This window comes from Mustela nivalis (assembly GCF_964662115.1).
Source record: "Mustela nivalis genome assembly, chromosome: 12".
Lineage (NCBI taxonomy): Eukaryota > Metazoa > Chordata > Mammalia > Carnivora > Mustelidae > Mustela > Mustela nivalis.
In genome coordinates, this window is record NC_139031.1 from 66,912,503 (window position 1) to 66,930,996 (window position 18,494).

General features: G+C 37.1%; 1 protein-coding gene across 4 annotated transcripts in view; it reads left to right on the forward strand.

The window, feature by feature from the left end:
* Positions 1 to 18,494, forward strand: part of SGCE (sarcoglycan epsilon) — a 66,021-nt gene that overhangs the window by 8,493 nt on the left and 39,034 nt on the right. For all 4 annotated transcript variants that reach the window (XM_082693628.1, XM_082693626.1, XM_082693627.1 and 1 more), the window contains exon 2: positions 17,750 to 17,872. In XM_082693628.1, the coding sequence (XP_082549754.1) occupies positions 17,750 to 17,872 (123 nt within the window). The remainder of the gene's footprint in view (positions 1 to 17,749; positions 17,873 to 18,494) is intronic.

Sequence of the window (18,494 nt, forward strand, 5' to 3'; positions counted from 1 at the left end):
AGGAGGAGATGTCAAGGATGATTTCTAGATTTCTGTCATGTTCAGGAGGATGAATGGGGGTACCATTCAGGGCAGTAGGAATGCCGGAAGAGGCCCAGACTTTAAGGGAAAGAAAGATCAGGAATCCTCCTGGGGACAGGCTGAGTTTGAAGTGCCGAGAAGGAAATTATACTTGAGCAATGCAACCTTCAAATGTGATATCATGTAAACAAGCCCAACATAGATGCTAAGGGGAAAAAGTGTGATCATGTTATGTTAAAAAAAAAAAAAAAAGCACAGTGTGTGTGTATGGGTATGTGCACAGACATTTGTCTGCCTATGCACACACATGGAAAGACGCAAAGTGGCTCCCCTGGGCATTGGAGGGGGGGCCCCAGATAGATAAGAAAGGATCTTCATGTTTTATACCCTCCTGGTTATACTATTCAAATGCGCTGCAATGAGGATATAGGTCCTCTATAATAAAAATAAAAAATAAAAAAAAGGAATGACAGCTCCAACGAACAACCGATGTGAGAGTATTTCTCTTTCAGAGTTTTCTTAATTGGAGAAACCTTGCAAGGATTTTTTTTTTTTTTTTTTTTTTTTTTTTTTACTTTGAACAGAATTCTTCCAAATGTTTAACTTTCCTAACTCAGTAGTGGCTCTTACACTCTGCCTTTTAATCCTTTTCCACTAGATTGCACTATTACACTAGATTTTACATCGTCTATGTACTATTTTGTATTCTGCCTTTTGCTAATTTTATTAATTTCAAAATAGTCCAACATTTTGCAGATCAGGACATTAAATTATAATGGTGCGTATACCTACTGCATATATCAGGGATCTCTTTTGTTAAGGGTCCCACGAGTGCTCCTTATTCATCCAACATTGCTGAGATGGAACGTAGATAGTACCGTTTCCTGGCTGTGGAAACACAGTATACATTTTGCTCGGGCTCTTTGAGCAAAGGAACAAAGCTACCGAGAGAAGAGGATCACCATTCCTTCTCCTTTAGCTATTCTAATAAATCAACACTTTTTCTTTTATTGGACATTGAACCGTGTCCCCCCCCCCCATTTTGAAATGTATGATGCAAAGCTGAATCTTGTCTCCATGCAGTTTTTGCTTCTGTTGCACCATTTCCTCGGGAAAAATTCCTAAGAGTTTATGAGAGTCAGAGATAGCACATATCAATATGACTTGCTTCTTTCTGCATCTGGCTTTCCTCAAAAGGATTACGCTGCAGCTCTCACCCGGCATGCCTGGCCAGTGCCATCCTCTTAGTCCTCCATGAGGCCGCGTGGACCGGGGGGTATTTGCAGCCCCTGGGCTGTTGCCCCTGCTCATTAGCAGCCTCTGGCATTTACTCCACTCAGCTATAGAAATATTATCATTTCTCATGTGTCTTAATGACTGTGAAAACAAAAAAGGGAGTACTAACGTCTTTCATGCCAACTGTAGTCACTACAGTTATTTTTTTTTCATTTAACCTTTCTACAAGAAATCACATCTAAAGGAATCTAAAGTTTCCTTCATATTAGTTACAGATTAAATGTAATAAGAATTCACATTTTTTGAGAACATCATCATGTGCAAAGCATTCTTCTGAAGGTTTTAACTGTATTGTCTTGTTTAGTAACTCATAAAATGTCTCTATGAAGCAAGGCACAAGACTGTCCCTGCCAGATAAGAAAACTGAGGTACAGAGACATTGCATAACAGTGGATAAAAACAGGGATTTCAACCCAGACACTCTGTCTTCAGACACTCTGATAGAAAATACTATCTTTCTGTATTCCGACTTCATTTCACTCTGAAGTCTAATATCTTACCAAGCTTGTGCTAAAATGATAGAATTCTAATAATTTTCAAATGTGTTTAATAATTCCTGATGTTTTGCCCTGCTGGAACTCTAATGTTTCAACAAAGTTTGAAGGCTTCTTATTTTGGCATTCTTGGGTTTAAAATCCCGCTGTTAACATTTCTCTTAGCAGTATCTTTTCCTGAGGTTGGCATAGGCAGTCCTTCTCATCAAAGCTTTCTCCCCCTATAGTTTCCAACTTTTTAGATTTCCTATTTTAATGAAGTGTGTGTGTGTATGTGTGTGTAAATGCATTCATGCATATAATGGATGGAATTAATTTTTATGGGCATTACCTCCTTCCAGATATTTCTAATCTACAGTCAGGGGAAACTCACTTTTTCTAGAAAGAAAACTAAGTTGAAAATGACCTACTAGGAATAACAATATTTCAAATTACATTTAAAAATATGTAGTTTATCCATTGTTTTCCCATTTAACCATTTAGGGTTAGTACTGAAGAGTAGATGACATGGACTGCAGTAAGCCAAGAAATGTGTTCAAAATCCAACTGTGCCACTTAGTAAACACATGACCTGGGGTAAGTTCCATAATTTCCCAAGACTTCTTGTCCTAATGGCAAAATAGAACTAATAATACCTTCTTCACATAGGTGATAATGTAAGGATTGAATCAGTTCATATGTATAAAACTCTGAGTGTATGCTTCACACCTAGCATTCAAACAATGGTCGCTAACAATAATGTCAAAGACTATTTTTTTAAAGAGAAGGAAGATTTCTTAATGTAAGAGACAACTGAAAAAGTATTAAGGATGGTTTCAGAAAGGAAGAGGGTAAGGAGGCAACATAGCGACATGGGGAATGTTGAGCAAAGCGGAGAGATGTTGGGGACGTGAGCTGTATATCCACGTTATGAAAACAAAGTCCGTGTCCCCTTCAAGTGAAATATGAAAAGAGACAGATGAGACAGTGGACAGAGAATGGGGTGACAGCTCAGTTCTAAGGTGAGTGCGTTAATCAGATTAGATTTCCTTTGGCATTTCCTGCTGTTTACTTGGACAGTGATGTCGGAGTAAGTTATTATTTATTATTTCTTTCCTTTGACATTCTGATTAGCTCATCAGCAATCAGTCACCATTCAAAGCTCTTCAGTTGCTTTTATTAAATAACAATACCCTCCTCCCCAAGTCTGCAAATTATTCAGGTTTGGGAAAGAGTAATGTCTCTTCAGAGAGTGCTCACCCCAGGCCAGATGAAATGTCGTCAGTCATGTTGCTACAAGACTCAGAATAAATCATGGAATCTTATGACAAACTTTAAGTATTGTATGGTTTCTAGGGAATTTTAAGGGCATGCCAGCCACCTTTGGATTAATTCAGGCTTTGATGATTTTTGAGAGGGAGTGTTGAGCAATTGGTTAAATTGTATATGCCAGTTGATTGTGTGAATGTCTTCTTAGCTTGGGCTGTGTAAACGCAGTATGTATGTTATTCTTTGCTTTTTCTGTTGGTGAATTAGAGCAAAACTCACATCCAGGTACAACTGCAGCAGAGATTACCATGAACTCAGTGAGCACAGTGGAGTTTCTTTCAAGATTTCTGGGGATGGTCTATTATCTTTGGAAAGAGTCCAAGAACCAGTCTATACACGTTGAAATTTTTTTGCACATTAGATTTAATCTTGAAAAGTTATGTATAGGGCAAATATTTTTTAAATTGAGTTACATTTTCCCATGCTAACCAAGGAAATCTGTTCTCACAGAAAAAGACAGACTCTGGTCCTTTTCTAACAAAAATCAAACTTTGAAATCGTAACATTTTTCAGTGAGTATCTGCATTTGTCATTGCACAGATTATAGTAATTCTCTATACGAGAAGGTAGTGGAGTGGATCCATGATCTTGAACACACAATTAAAAACAAATAGTTATTTCCATGTTACTGAGATTCTTCCCCTGAGGTGCGGGACTTTGAATGTTTAAGCAGACGTGCCATCCGTGATGTTGTGTCTTGTCTTTAGTGACATTGTCTGGTGAATAGAGTCATAAAAAAATTGTCTTTTCTTTTTTTTAGATTTATTGGACTGCAGTCTTCTGTGGTCAGTGGAGAACTTTAGATGGATCACTATGGACTTTAAAAAAAAAAAAAAAAAAAAGAATAATCTCAAAGCAAAGCTGGCCTTAAAGTAGAGCAGTATCAGTGGGGTGTCTTATCCTGCTTCCATTTTTTAATTATTGAGAAACCAATCAGATTTGTCTTTTGAATCCTGTAAAAGCCAACTGGACTATCCTTATAGAGGACCTGGAAATTATGAGTGATGATATGCTTGCTCACCTGGCAAGGACGTCACAGAGGGTTAGACAAAAATATTTCACAGACTTGTTATCCTCGTAAATTTTTTAAATCGTCCATAAAGTACAATATGTATAGTTTTGTGTATATAACTCTGAACACCGATTCTTCTGCATATGCAGTCTGAGAACCACTGGGCTAGAATAAAGGAGGGAACCAAAGGGGTGCTGTCTGGATACTCAAATCATTCTTTCTTTATGATAACTCCCCAATCCATGGGAGAGTGGGGGGCAGAAGTGGAGAAGGTTTTCAGCTCTAAGGTCAGCCTACATTTGGCACATATGATGTGAGACAGTTGAATATCCTATCTACCTTTGGGTTCTATAGTTATCCTCAGTCTTCTAGCATTCATATTTGTGTATGAGAATTGCCTGATGAAATTGTGTAACCCACGTACCTAAACTCTCCATGGTGGAGTCGTGAATATGTGTTTTTAAAATTCTTTTTGGTGATGAAGTTTTGGAGGGTATGAATATGTATTTTTAGAGAGCGGCCCATGTGATTCTTATGGGATCAGCATGTCACCTTTGGAACCCAGTGATCAAGAGAGCCAGGGAGTGGGTATTTTGCCACGAGAGACTACTATGAACATTTCTGCTCCTACTTTAGCATAAATTATTTAGGAAGTGACAACTGTATTTTTCATCTAGATTTAAAAAGGACATAATTTCAGTTGTTAAGCAAATCAAACTTTTATTAGGTGAATCATCCAGAAGATTGATCTTTTAGTAGATATAAAATTAGTACCCTTAAGTTTACCTATTTTAAAAAATTACACACCCACCAAGTCATTTATTTGCTCCAGGGACTAGAACCTTTGATTTCCACTCACAGTATCACTGAAACGATCACTGAGGTTTTGTTTGCTTGTTTGTTGGTTTTTCATAACTTGGGTTTTGAATTGTATTCCTTCTTTTTAATTTTTGGAAGGGAACTTGGTATTTCTCCTCATTTTGTTAAAGCTCAGAATTTTCTACAAAATTCGGTTTAAAAAAGAATATGCATTTCATCTCTGATTTGCTAAGGGGAGGAGCCCTTTCAACACGAACACTTCCTGTGCCTCTGCCAAATTTGTCTTCACTTGTCCTTACTTTCTGAATCAGGAAGTATTTTCTTTGCTTGTATATGCTGGTCTCACCCATTCTGGTTTCTCTTGCATCGCGTCTCATCGATTTTGCTCCTTCTCTTTATCCTCTGTCTGTTTCTCTCTCCCTTTGTCTTTTCCTCTGCTTCTGAACAAAATCTCTTTCCCCACCTCACGTCACCAGCTCTCTCTGCACCGTGCCGTGTCTCAGTCTATCTAGTGTGTCATCTCTTTCTCCCCTATCCCAGCCAGTGTTCTTGAAACATTAACTGTATTTGCTACATTTCCATCTTGACCTTTTGCAGTCTGGCTTCTATTCTTATCCCTTTGTTGGAGCTCCACTTTGAAGGAGACCCCTGTAACTTCTCACTTTACACATCTAGCAGTCTTTTCTAACCTCTCTTATTCTCTTTAACCTTTATGTAGTATGTGAGGGCGCACAGTCCACCCTCCTTGATAGTTCTTCTGGTGACATATGTGACACTTCAGGCTCAGTTGTCCAACCTCTCTGACTGCCTTGTCCCTGATTTCTTTGCTGAATTATCCTCTGTGCTTGCTATATAAATATATTTATTAACATGTTCTTCTGCCTTTGCTGTCCCTCCCACTTTTTTTTTTTAAACATTCCTTCTTACTATATTTCAGCTCCAGAAGCTAGGACCAAACTGTGGGGTGTATCCTGGGGGATTCTGGGACTGAGCTGAACCAAGAGAGAACATACCTGAGATGGCTAGAGGGAGGGAGAATGAGATGGAGACCCAAGGTTATAGTTGGGAAAATGGTACCCAAATCCCATGTCTAAAATGTAAGGATGAAAAATGGGGGAGTAAGCAGTTAGAGTGGTAGTTTGGTTAGTGGGAAATAGGGTAGATGAATGGCTCAAGAATGTGAAGGTGTATGTTCTCCAGATCACTTTGTATGAGAGTGTCTAATACACATTACCTGGGAATATGGTCTGTGTGAAGAATTGTACTGGGGTTTGTCTTCAAACATCATTCCTCTGGGAATGAACATCCAAATCTGTATCTGAAGCCCCAGTAAGTTCTCTTAGGTAGCAGAGTTCTGTTTCCATCTTTCTCTTAGATGATTGCACTGGGATATCCAAGTGGTATCCCAAATTTAAAATGGCTCAATTTTATCTTTCTCCTGATACTGACTCCTTTGGGGAGGGATTCCTAATGTATCACTGTTCTGTGTCCCCCTCCTGGATCAAATATTCAAAGTCATCTTTGCTTCTCCTTTTTAAACTAACCTCCATGCAGCAATTTGAAAACTTTGTTAGTACTCTCTCCATGGTGTCATATAACCGGCCCCACCTTTATTTTCAATTTATAGGTTGACTGCTACCCTACACTCCAGAGATCGCTCCCTATGTATTACCTCCTAACACCAATTATTATGTTCATTTCTGCCAGTGTAATGTTTCCAAACTTCAACTGCGAAATTTAAAAGATACTTTAAACCTATCACAATATCCCTAACCAGAGATAATGGCTTCCCCCCTCAGGGTTTTGTAGTACCTATGTTTTCTATCCCTGTGTGTATGTGTAATTGTTACATTTGTGTGTGTGTGTGTGTCTGTGTGTGTGTGTGTGTATCCATCCTTGTAGATTGTAAACTTGTTAGGGTATAGTACCCGTGTCTTGTTTACCCCGTATCCCCACATATTCCTTGTACTGACATGCAACAAATATTTATCAAATGGAATTAAGCAGCTAGTTGGGCTGGAAGGAATCTAATCTCCATTAATAGTAGGTGACCTGGGATAGTCACTTTAATTTGACATTAATTTCATTTTTGTGCATTTGTTTTATTCTGAAAAGCTTTTTTATTAAGCTGTGCTGATGGCATAAATGGAACAGTTAACTGGAAGACCAAACAGGCCAACAGTTTTATTATCAGCAGAAAAATGACTGGTGGGAAGAAAGATGGTGAGTTTAGGTGGTAAATCTAAATCCCCTTTGGGGAGTCAGTTAAATGTCCGCTTCCAGTATTCTTTTTGCTTTTTTAGTCATGTGTGGATTTTGCTTTTTTTGATAAATTAGTCTGAAAAACTCCAGTTTTGTTTTCCTAATCTTCTAAAACTTCTGATCCTTTATGTTATTAATCCATTATTTTCTAAGTTTTTTTCCTTTGCTGTAGTTTTGCTTTTTTTTTAAACTAAAAATAATTCTTGTTTTTAACCTATTGTGACCTTTATCTAGTCACTAGCTTGACACTTATAAAAATTGTTACAGTGTGGTCATTATAACAATTTATTTATAACATTGAAAAACATTAAGAAGCACATTTAACATAAATTATTTTAAAAACAATATTTATACAACCTTAGAAAAATGGTCATAAAATATTTTGGCTAATTGTGGATGATTTTTTGACTGATTGTTTTGTTGCAAAACCAAATTGATATGTTTTGCTATTAAGTAATTATATGGCATTTATTTTCTATCGGAAAGAGGACCTGACCCTTGGATGATTGATTATTTTTTCTTCCCTATCATAAATGTGTCCATTAGCAATATGCCAGGACCTTTGAAATAACGCATTTCATCAGGGAGAAAAAGACTTAATAACGAAAAGATTAGGTGTTTTCAAAATGTCAATTATCATCATAAGTTTTCACTTAATATTTTTTGATTATTTGCCTTTAAGATCTCTCTGCCCACCATCCTCTGCCCCAAACACCCTCCCCCACCCCAACACACAATTTTGGCTATATGTGACCATACCCATTGACATGTACCCTCATTTCTGTAACTTTGGAGCAACCAAGTATCTATAAAAATAACAACAATTTAAAAATATTTTTAAAAGAACAGTCATTCTGTGTGCCAAAATTGCTGCCATGTAACAAATCCTGGGTACCTTGTAGGAGTGATACCTGGTTTACCTCATTGTTTTCAAACAGCCCTGAAGTTGAGGATCACTAGCTTTTTTCCAGCGCACACCAAATTATTCCTTATGTGGAATCATCCACTGCCATGTTTGTCTCACAATAGGATAGAGGCTTCCGATTGTCCTCTACTCTGCTGTTTTTGAAACAAACCAGCAAACACTGTTGCATTTCTAAGAAATTTTTATTGCTAATACCTATAAGAAAAAAAGGGTTTTATAACAATAACTTTCCATGAGAAGATCACAAAAATTTATTTTAAAAAGCACTAAATGCACTTACTCTAGGTCCTAAGCCCATCATCTCATGGTTTGGAGCCCCAAACCCTCCTTATATATTCTCAAGGGGTTCTCAAGGTTTCTTCAAGGGAATTACCCGGGATGACCACCCGTGTTTGGCAGGTTCCTTAATCAAGTTGAGGGCCCTCAGCTTCTTAGACACATCCACTCTGCCTATGTTCTAATCTTCCTAGTTATGGCCCCAGATGGCCCTCAAGGTTACCATCTGCAGTGTACTAATGCTTTATCATCTCCTGAGGACTTGAGATCTGCCCTGATTTCCTGGTGCTTCACGTGAGATCACCAAAAACTCTCCCTTTGGACTTCACACCATTCTGCACTATATTGACAGTCATCCTTTCTTTTTCTTCAGTTCCTTCTCTTTAACTCTGATCTCTAGAACTCCTGTCGTCTTTGAATATGTCCCTCCATTTCCTATTTGATTTGCTAAAAAGGTGTTCCATAAGAAGCTGTTAAACCCTGTTGAGTCATTCACTCTGGTGTTTTCTTAGTGAAATGTACTATTCCAAGACCTTTGCATACAGTGTTCTCCAGAATCTTCAAGAGATACTTGTCTCTTCCTCTTTTAAACTTCATGCTTCCGTTGGACCCCAGATTGATTTTTCTCCTTTGAACCAGAGTGATAACCATAGTTCTCAAAATAGAAGTGATCAGTACATCTTGAATCTACTGAGGTACCACATCCTCGGTTTCTTTGAACTCCTCTTTAGCTTCTTCTCCCTTCTTGGTCTCCTCATCCAATTTAAATCCTACCATTGTAGTTCTATGTTCAGAGAATATTGAGAGAGTAATACATTTCATTAACTGCATGAAGAGAATTGTTTCTAGTTGCTCATAGAGCAAGGCCATTTTAAATGCTAACCACAGATATCAAATGTTCTTTGGGATGTTCTTGACTATGAGTCCCACTCATCTTTTTTTTTTTTTTTTTTTTTTTTGACAATTTCAAGAGAGCACAAAAGATTATAAGAACATTTATATAGTAAGGTAAGTTTAGTGATTGTATTTTTTTGGTATAACTTTCTTTTAAAATAATGTTCAATTCCAAACTTAGCAGTGGGATGTGTCTTTTCTATAAATAGGATTTTGAGGTATTTGGAGTCTCAGACAATATATTTGGCATCACTCTACCTTGATATACATTAAATACTTAAAAGAATCATAAGAGCTCTCTAAATATGGATTCCCTTTTCTTTTTCCTCACGTATAGACAAACTTAAAATTTACCCCAGAATAATTTAAGTAAAAGAGGATGAATAAGCCTTCATATTACCAGCTTATACACTTCACTTAGATAAATGTTTCTAAACTCTCCTTTCTTACTCAAGACAACTTATTTTCCAAAATGGGTTAGCCTTAGGTTTGCTAAGTTTTCATTGCTTTTTTTCTTAAAAAACAAGAAATGAACTATCTCCTAAGAGAAAGTAAAAAGTAATCATGTACTGATTTCCCATTTATTTTCCACTTAAATATTAAAGTTGAATTTAATGTTCTTGGGAGTGAAGTCTATGTGCTCTGAATAATTTGTAGAGTTCTCTTCTGCCATCATAAAGGAGCTCCTCTTAGCTCACTGACAGTCAAGGAATGGGCATGGCTTGAAGATAGAAATATCTCTCTAGATGTCTTCTGTTTCTGTGTGGTTGGAGAGGAGCAGGAAGTACTTCTAGGACTGAAAATACATGTTCTCCTTTGCCTCTGAAGGTGGTAAAGTTAGGACGAAGAATCACAGAGTTCCAGGACTTCAAAGGACCATCTATGAGGGAGATGAGTTTCTCCTTCTAGGCTCTGGTTATGATGGCTGAAATGTTTCCTTTTAAGCTTCAGGTTTGTTTCTTGCTTTAAACAAAAGAATCTCTAGGTTTGTTTCTTTCTTGAAATTGTGGTTGTCAATGCACTTCTTCCAGTCGTGCAGTGTTATTACAATAACTTCACAAAATAAAGAGTGAACTTGGATTATCTGGTCAAATTCTGGTTTGTAATCAAAAAGAGAGATAATTAAGAAAGCAGAGGTGTTATGCAGCATAATTAGCTTGCTCTAGCAGGTCATAATAATATAATGTACAGCCACCAAATGTATTACCTTGTGTTTTCAAATCAACAAAATAGGTGACTTCCTGGCTTCAAGTCCCCAGCTTTTCCTCTTACTATTCCTGTAGGCTGTGAACCTGCCGTTTTGTCTCTCTGGATTCAATTTTGTTACCTATAAAATGAAGGACTGAGCTCTCCAGGAGAACAAGTGCATGCCAACTCTGATCGGTAGCATCTGTCAGGAATTCTGGGTTAAGTAGAATGCTGAGGCCATATCCAAGTAGGAAGTAATGCTATGACCTGTCTTTGGTAGAGAAATATATTTGGCTCGCTCAGACAGAATGACATCTAAAGCCCTTTTCAACTGCAGCATTCATGAGACTAAGTTTATTGATCACCAATTAACAACGGTTTGCAACCACTTTCCAGCTGACATTTAAGAAAAAAACAGGACAAAACAAAAACGTGACCATTATATGGAAAATCAAGATGTTTAACAAAATAGTTTCAGTAAGTGGCTTTGGTTGGGAGAAAGAGAGAATGAAAAAACTACCTTTTTGCTTTTTGTAGAAAAAGACGTGAATCGTGGTTTGTCTTCCACCTCACATAAAGCACAGTGCCCTTGCCTCTTAGAGGAATGAAGTTTAAAAAGGCAATGTAATGCCTTCCTTGTGATGAATTCTACGGCCTAGGCAAGGTCTGCGAAATAGAAGCGGTCACTGGCCGCTGCCAAATGAATGGCCTACAGCACTTTGATGTTGAGTAAACTCAAAGGTGAAGGGGAGACTGCTGAGAAAAGCTTCCGATTCAAAACCAAGATTTATAAAGCGGGATGGATAAAACACCAGGTAAATCTCAGTGAGGAAAAACAACCCAACAGGTTGTGTGCTTGGCTGGAGACTGATGTCTCAGAATAATCTTCTACAGCAATTATCAGGTTTAGTCATTAAATTTTAACTTGACTATAGAAATGACACATTAAAAAATAGGTTGGGAAGGAAACCATAAATATGTCAGACTCTGAAAACCCTGAAATGAGTTCTCTCAATGCAGAGATAGCAGATGAGATTCATCTCTTTCTTATAACCCATTCTGATTAACTGGTAGCAGCTTCTCAGAGTGCTGTGGATACCAGGGCCTTGAGCCTCAGAAGGAGCTTGCAGCTGTTAAGGCTATAAAATATAAGAAAAGGATTATTTTTTCCTGGAAGAACTTACAATTTTTAATGACCAGGGGTGATCATATAGTAAAAGAAGTTTAGGAATTATATTTTTAATGTAACTTTCTTTGCAAATAATATTCCCATTCTTAACATTAAGATTAGCATAAGGATTCTTAATATAAAGAGGATTTTGAAGAATGGAAGTATCTTGGTGCTTGGCGAAAGTTTGGTCTTCGAAGCTATACCAGATAAATGACTGTTCAGTATTATCTTTCATCTTAAACATTTTTAAAAAAACCTTCTCCATCATTTTTACCCCCAACTCTTTTTTCTGGATAATACTTACTCTCAAGGCAATACTATGAAGAGTTGAGAAATAGGCATCCTCTTACTTAAGTAATTTGCACTCAGTTAAAGCACCCTTGTCATGCTTCCCATTGAACAGCTTATCTCTTAAAACTCTCTGAACATGAGAGGCAAATTAACAAAATTGAAATGCTTTTAGAAATAGGCTTTAATTTCTTATTAATAAATTTCTTATTAATTATAGTGCATTATAAAATTCTTAGGCCGATTTAGCTATTGCCAAGGGTAATAGATCACTTAATCAATACATCTCTTTGTTTAAATTATGCAGTATATTTCCCACACAGCAAATATGTAAGACATTATTTTACACAACACATTAAATCCATTCATTTTGATTTGACAGTTCATGTTTACATAATGTATGGGCTGAATTAAGACTTTCTATGGTACACTTATTTATTTCTAAACGCATTTAATACATGGAGTTTATGCTGCCATCTCAAGTAATGGCTATGTCCCAATTATAGCCAGATCATCTATTCAGAATGACTGCATCAGCTAGGGACCAGGAAATACACCACAAAAGGGTCTTCGGGTGGCCGCAATCGATGCGGCAAACGCAGGCTCCTGTTTTTCACATCTTGCAGAGTCCCGCGTGCGTTAAGACAGAACAAATGTGTTCTTACTTTAACACGCAACGCCACCTCATTTGCTAGTCTGGTTTCTAAACCTGCAGCAGATTAATAGCAGCAAATTAGAAGGGATAGAGAAGCTGCTATAGGAAACATACTGATAGCAATGAGAAATGACAGCTGACAAGTTGTCTACAGATGAGAAAACAGAAAATCTATAAAACACACAACCTTAAAAAGCATTAGCAGACTGGGACCCGCTGGCCGAGGTGTGTGATCAGTAAACGACAATGCAACCCAATGGTCTGAAAGGGTGTCGTTATATAATAGAGCAGAGTGCGGTAATTGCTATGCCAAATGATGGTCCTCTACCAACATGGAAAAGGATTGATTCACTACTTGAGGTGACTCAGCTCCCTGGAATGTTTCCTTCTTGGTTTCGGGGGGCAGGGGGTTCGTGGTAAAGTGAGGATTTACTGTCTTAAACCTTAAAAATTAGCAGGTGATCATATAAATGGATCTTTTGGAATGATTAATTTGTTGACAAAGCATCTATGAGAGAGACATGCACATAATAGGTACCTAACGGAGCCCACCCGGACGGGCCCCGGACGGGCCCCGGACGGGCCCTGGACGGGAATACCGATGCTATTTTATGACTTTCTTCTCAAAGAGTTCTGTGGAGAGACAGCTTTGAGATTTAAATCTAGCTGGAACTTGCAGGGTCTCACACTCAGCAGCTAGTTTCTTTGACAACCATGTACTCGTTTTTGGTGATGCAGGAAAAGGTCTGGTGAGTGTTCTCTGGACTTTTTTTGTACAGAAGGGACTTGGTACGTGCCTGTGCACACGTCTATGCCATTAAAAATAATCATTGTGATAACTGTGAAGTTATATGCTATAAATTCATTAGCAATGCACCACCATAATCCTTTCAAAATTTAATGTTTACTAAATACGTCCAAATTTGCTTTTGTTTTTAAGTAATTGTAAATAAGCACTCAAATGCACACGCTCATCACGATGTGGGTCCCTTAGGAGAAAATTTCAAATGGACTATTAATAAAGGAAGACAGGATGCTATTTAGCTAGCATGAGGTCCCACTTTATTGCTACTGCTATCTCTGTCTGTTACTGGATTCTTGGCTTTCTGCTGTCACATAATTGTTGAAATGGACTGGAGTTTTCTGCACCTTATGACTAAAACATACAAAGAATAGTTTTCATCAAGTTGTTGGTGGCATGATAATGAAGGACATTGAACTACTTTAGGGAGGATGACATAATCACTCTGCCCACTTGCCCATATACCCTTTTGCTCTTCTCAGATATGTAATTTTTCCCTAAAAAAAAAAAAAAAATCTGTTATTTATGACTACCTGTCTTCAGTTTTTAATCTTTGCAAATCTAGCTACCCTCACTGTTTGAAGATGGTGTTTTTGACCCCCTGGGGGTTGGACTTTTGGTTTAATTGTTTTTCCCATTAATGGTGATGGATTTGCACGGGATTTAGCCACACACTGGTTTCCAGTTTCATTTGTATCCAGTGGCATGTGTTTGCAGAGGTAATGGATTTGCAGCTGTAGACAATTGCAAAACCATGCGATACACAGAGAGACCAGACCCTGTGACCTTAGCTTGATTAGCCTGACACTGTACACATGTATATTTCAGAGATGATTGGATTTTAGTACTGCGGCATTTTTAGAGTTTAAATTTGATTGTCAAGATTTGTTTTTAAGGAAGACAATGTGCTTCAAGCTTTCTGTTTGGGAGAACTACTTAGATACATGTGAGTGCAACACGTGTTAGCCAAGTAATTGCAATTGTTGCTGTTGGTGCAGACCATACCAGCATTGTTGATACAGTTCATGTTTAGAACAAGAGCCTGTAACTTCGAATCCTGTGTCATTTGTTGTTTGCAAAAGGAAGTGAGGTGTAAATACTGCCCAAATAGCCTCTGTTGAAGAGTGATTTGTTTTGCAGGTAACAAATGGGGAAGGTAAAGGCAAAGGGTACTTCTCTAAAATGTTGTGTGGGTGCCCATAATTTAAACTGATGCTACAGAAATGAAGTATTATTTTCACAAACAAAACATAGTGGCTTAGTCATTTTCCATTTCCCGATGATGAATGTGCCATAAGTCCATATCATGTTTTTCTCAAAGGGAATGGCATACTATACTTAAAGAGAAGCAGGCTTTACTGTGGAGTTGCCAAGGTAACTGACCAGCAAGGATGCAGCTCGCAGATTGCAAAAAGGCAATTGAGTACATGTGAATAAAGAAATGTGCGTGTCATCTTAAAACCCAGGAGGGCCACAGAAAATTGTGGCTTGGCTCTGCAGATCACAGAAAGGTGTTTTATTTTTTATTATTTTTTTTTTATTTTTATTTTTTATGAAAGCAGAAATGGAGATGTTCTGTACTAGTCCTTGAAGTGAGGTGATAGGCAGGGGTAGGTACCCTTTTAGGGTTCCACTTCAGGCCTTGCCAAGGGCTATATAGAAAACAGAATCCTTTTAATACTGCTTCATATGAACAACCTTTCTTTGGCTTTATAAGCTAGCTTTTACTACGTTATGGCAGCAAAAACTAAGGCAGACTGTTAGGAGTTTATAATGTAAATGGAGGATGATAACCCCTAAACAGCTACACACATGTGAGAATTAATTCAAGTTATAAAACTGAAATTTAAGTGAAGTATTATACACACACACACACACACAGAGTCCACAAACATAACACCTATGTTTACCTCTGCAGTGCTTTTTAACTAGAAGGTATTCATCCATTCAAAAGGCATCAATAAAAGTATCCAGCTATGTCAGACACCTTCTAGGTGCCAAGAAAAAAAAGGTAAAAAAAATTCAGTGCTGGACTTCAAGGTGTTTTAATCTCTAGAAAGAATAAGTTAGATAGGGGCGCCTGGGTGGCTCAGTGGGTTAAGCCTCTGCCTTTGGCTCAGGTCATGGCTCAGGTCATGGCTCAGGTCATGATCTCAGGGTCCTGGGATCAAGACTGGCACTGCATCGGGGCTCTCTGCTCAGCAGGGAGCCTGCTTCCCCCACCTCTCTGCCTGCTTCTCTGCCTTCTTGTGATCTCTGTCTGTCAAATAAATAAATAAAACGTCTTAAAAAAAAAAAAAAAGAATAAGTTAGATAAACTCTGAAGAGATTCCTTTAGATTATTCAAAATGCTCCTGTGCTTTGAAACGTAGGATTGTGATGGGAATTTAAATGCCTTTACATTTAGAATGAAGTAACTTTTCAGTAGGGGTTCACAAAGCTCTGTAATTTGACTCTTCTTACCTGTTTTTCTCCTTTTACCTTAATTATACCCCAGGATCACTGACTTAATTTTTTTCCTTGAAAGGTACCCTGTTATCCCACAGTTGTATATTGTACAAGTTTTCACTGCTGAAATACCCGAATCCTCATCTATGAGTTTCACAATCTTGCTAGTATTTTAGGAGCCATGTCAAATCTACTTCTTACGTAAATCTTTTCCAGATCTTCTCCAGCTTCCATTGCTCCTCGACATCTTTCCAGGTATTGCCAGAGGAGTTTAGACCTCAGGGATCCTACCTAGTTAGGTAGGCGTTGGTCTCCTAAGCCAGAAGGAAGGCAGGGACTGAGTGTCCTTCTCCAGAGAGAATGTGTCACATTCTCCACAGCACCTAGCACTCAGGGGACATTGTGGAGCTCAACAGGAGAAAAAAATCTCAAATTCTCATCGTCACTGTTTTTTTGTGATTTGTTCATTCTTGTTCTTTGGAATGGGACCATTTCCACAGGTGAGTAAAGGTGTTCTTGGGGAGATGAAGCTGGGTCCTCTAAATGCCTTGTACAGACTACTTAGGAAAACTAGCAAAGCAGGTCAAGAAAGGAGTTGTCTCTCTACATACCTAGTTGAAACATAACTTGAAGCTTCCTTCCGTCTGTTACACAGCCTTTGAAGCTGTGTTTTTAATAGCAAAGCTATGGATGCATGAAACTACAAGCCAAATATTTTAGTTCAGTTCCCCATTTTTGGCAGCCATCCACAGAATGGCAGGGACAAGTTTTCACAGATAAAGAAACATTTTGTGGGAGTTCCTATTTTTATGCTGGAAAAACTTACTGTCAGTGATCCTGCTATCTAGGGCTTTTAGTTAATTGTGAGCCTAGGGTGAGCAACCTTGAAGTTCTCAAAGTTAATTACTGCATTTACAAATCCGTTAGTGACTTAACTAAGAAAAAAGAACTGACCTGATAAGATTTATCTATTTAAAAATTGCAACCACTAGCCAACCAGGAAGATAGAAAAACTGAACAAGATTATAGAGGTGACAAGTGTAATGGCAGTAATGTTTTGGTGGAGATGATGATACCACAGAAAAAACAATATGTGGGAACTGATCAAACCAATTTAGCCATTTAAGTGTACACACATCACATATGTTAAGCAATCAGCAAATCATGAAATCTGCCCCATTTCATTTAATAAAATTACTTACCCTGAACTTTATTATCTTGAATGTTTTTGTTTATTTAGAATATAGCGTATTAGAATAGATTATATCATGTGAATTATGAAATGTCAAGATCAGGTAAAATGGAATAGAGGAGAGATACAAGGAGAGATACAAATAATAATACAGAAAACATATCCAATGCATTTTTATAAGTGTATATGAAAGTCACCTTACGTATACTGATGGTACTATATAAAACCATAGTCTGATGTGCTATCTCTAGTGAATAGTTAATACAGTTTAGATTCTTACCATTTAAAAATTACTCTTCAGACTTCACTTTGAAAAAAGGAAAAAGAGAAACTGTAGTAATTATGTAGTTTGTCAGTTCTCATGATATATTTTGTTGGTAATAATGCCCATAAAAAGAAATTACTGAAAAAAATATTACGAATGTCTTCATTATTTAATAACAATTTAAATCATTAAATGTGCCTAATTTTGTTTACATAATATTTGAAAGTCTCTAAACACACCATGTTGAACGAGTTGTTCCATGTTTTGTCCTGAAATCAATTCCCTTTAAAACAAACTTTTAACAATATCTTGCATGTTGCTTTAGTTTTCCCAAAATTTCTAAAGAAGTGAAACCCTTCTTTAGTGTAAAAATTATTGAAAGTATATCTCATTATTTGTCTTTCTATCTTGTGTCTTCCCTCTTTGTTTTCAGTGTACACTATTTTCTCGAAGGTGCACTCTGATCGGAATGTATACCCGTCCGCAGGTGTCCTCTTTGTTCATGTTTTGGAAAGAGAGTATTTTAAGGGGGAATTTCCACCTTACCCCAAGCCTGGTATGTTCTCAGTGGGGAAAAAAAGTGGTTAATTTGCTAAATTTTTCTTTTTGTTTAGTGTCCATAATTTAGATTATTTTTAATCAAATATTATTAACATTATTTGAAATGTTCTGTATATGTGACAAATTGATTGTTGTAGGTCATTTCTAATTTTAAGATTAGAAATTTAATTACAGAAGGAAATCATTTCTGAATTTTTAAAAAAATGCTTATTTCTAGTTTTCCAGTGTTGAGTTTTGTGTATCTGACAAATGACCTACCTACCTATGTTTGCATAGAAATAATTATAGCTGTACAATTATTATTTTCTGTATTAAGACTTAGATTCTTACACAGTACATTAATTTTTGCAAGACCAAACACATGTTTTAGAAGAGAATGAAATATGGTATTAAAGAATTTTCAAGAAGGTTTTACAATATGAGATAATTTTATATAACTTCATAATAATATAATGGAGATTAATTTTCCTTCAAAATAATACCAATTACGATGCTTTATTTAATTCACCATTGTTTTAAATTATGTTATGTTGGTTTATCACAAATGCCATCAAATTAATGAAGATATAGAAAGAATAGCAAGAAAAAAATGTTGTTGTTATTATAACTCATAGGTA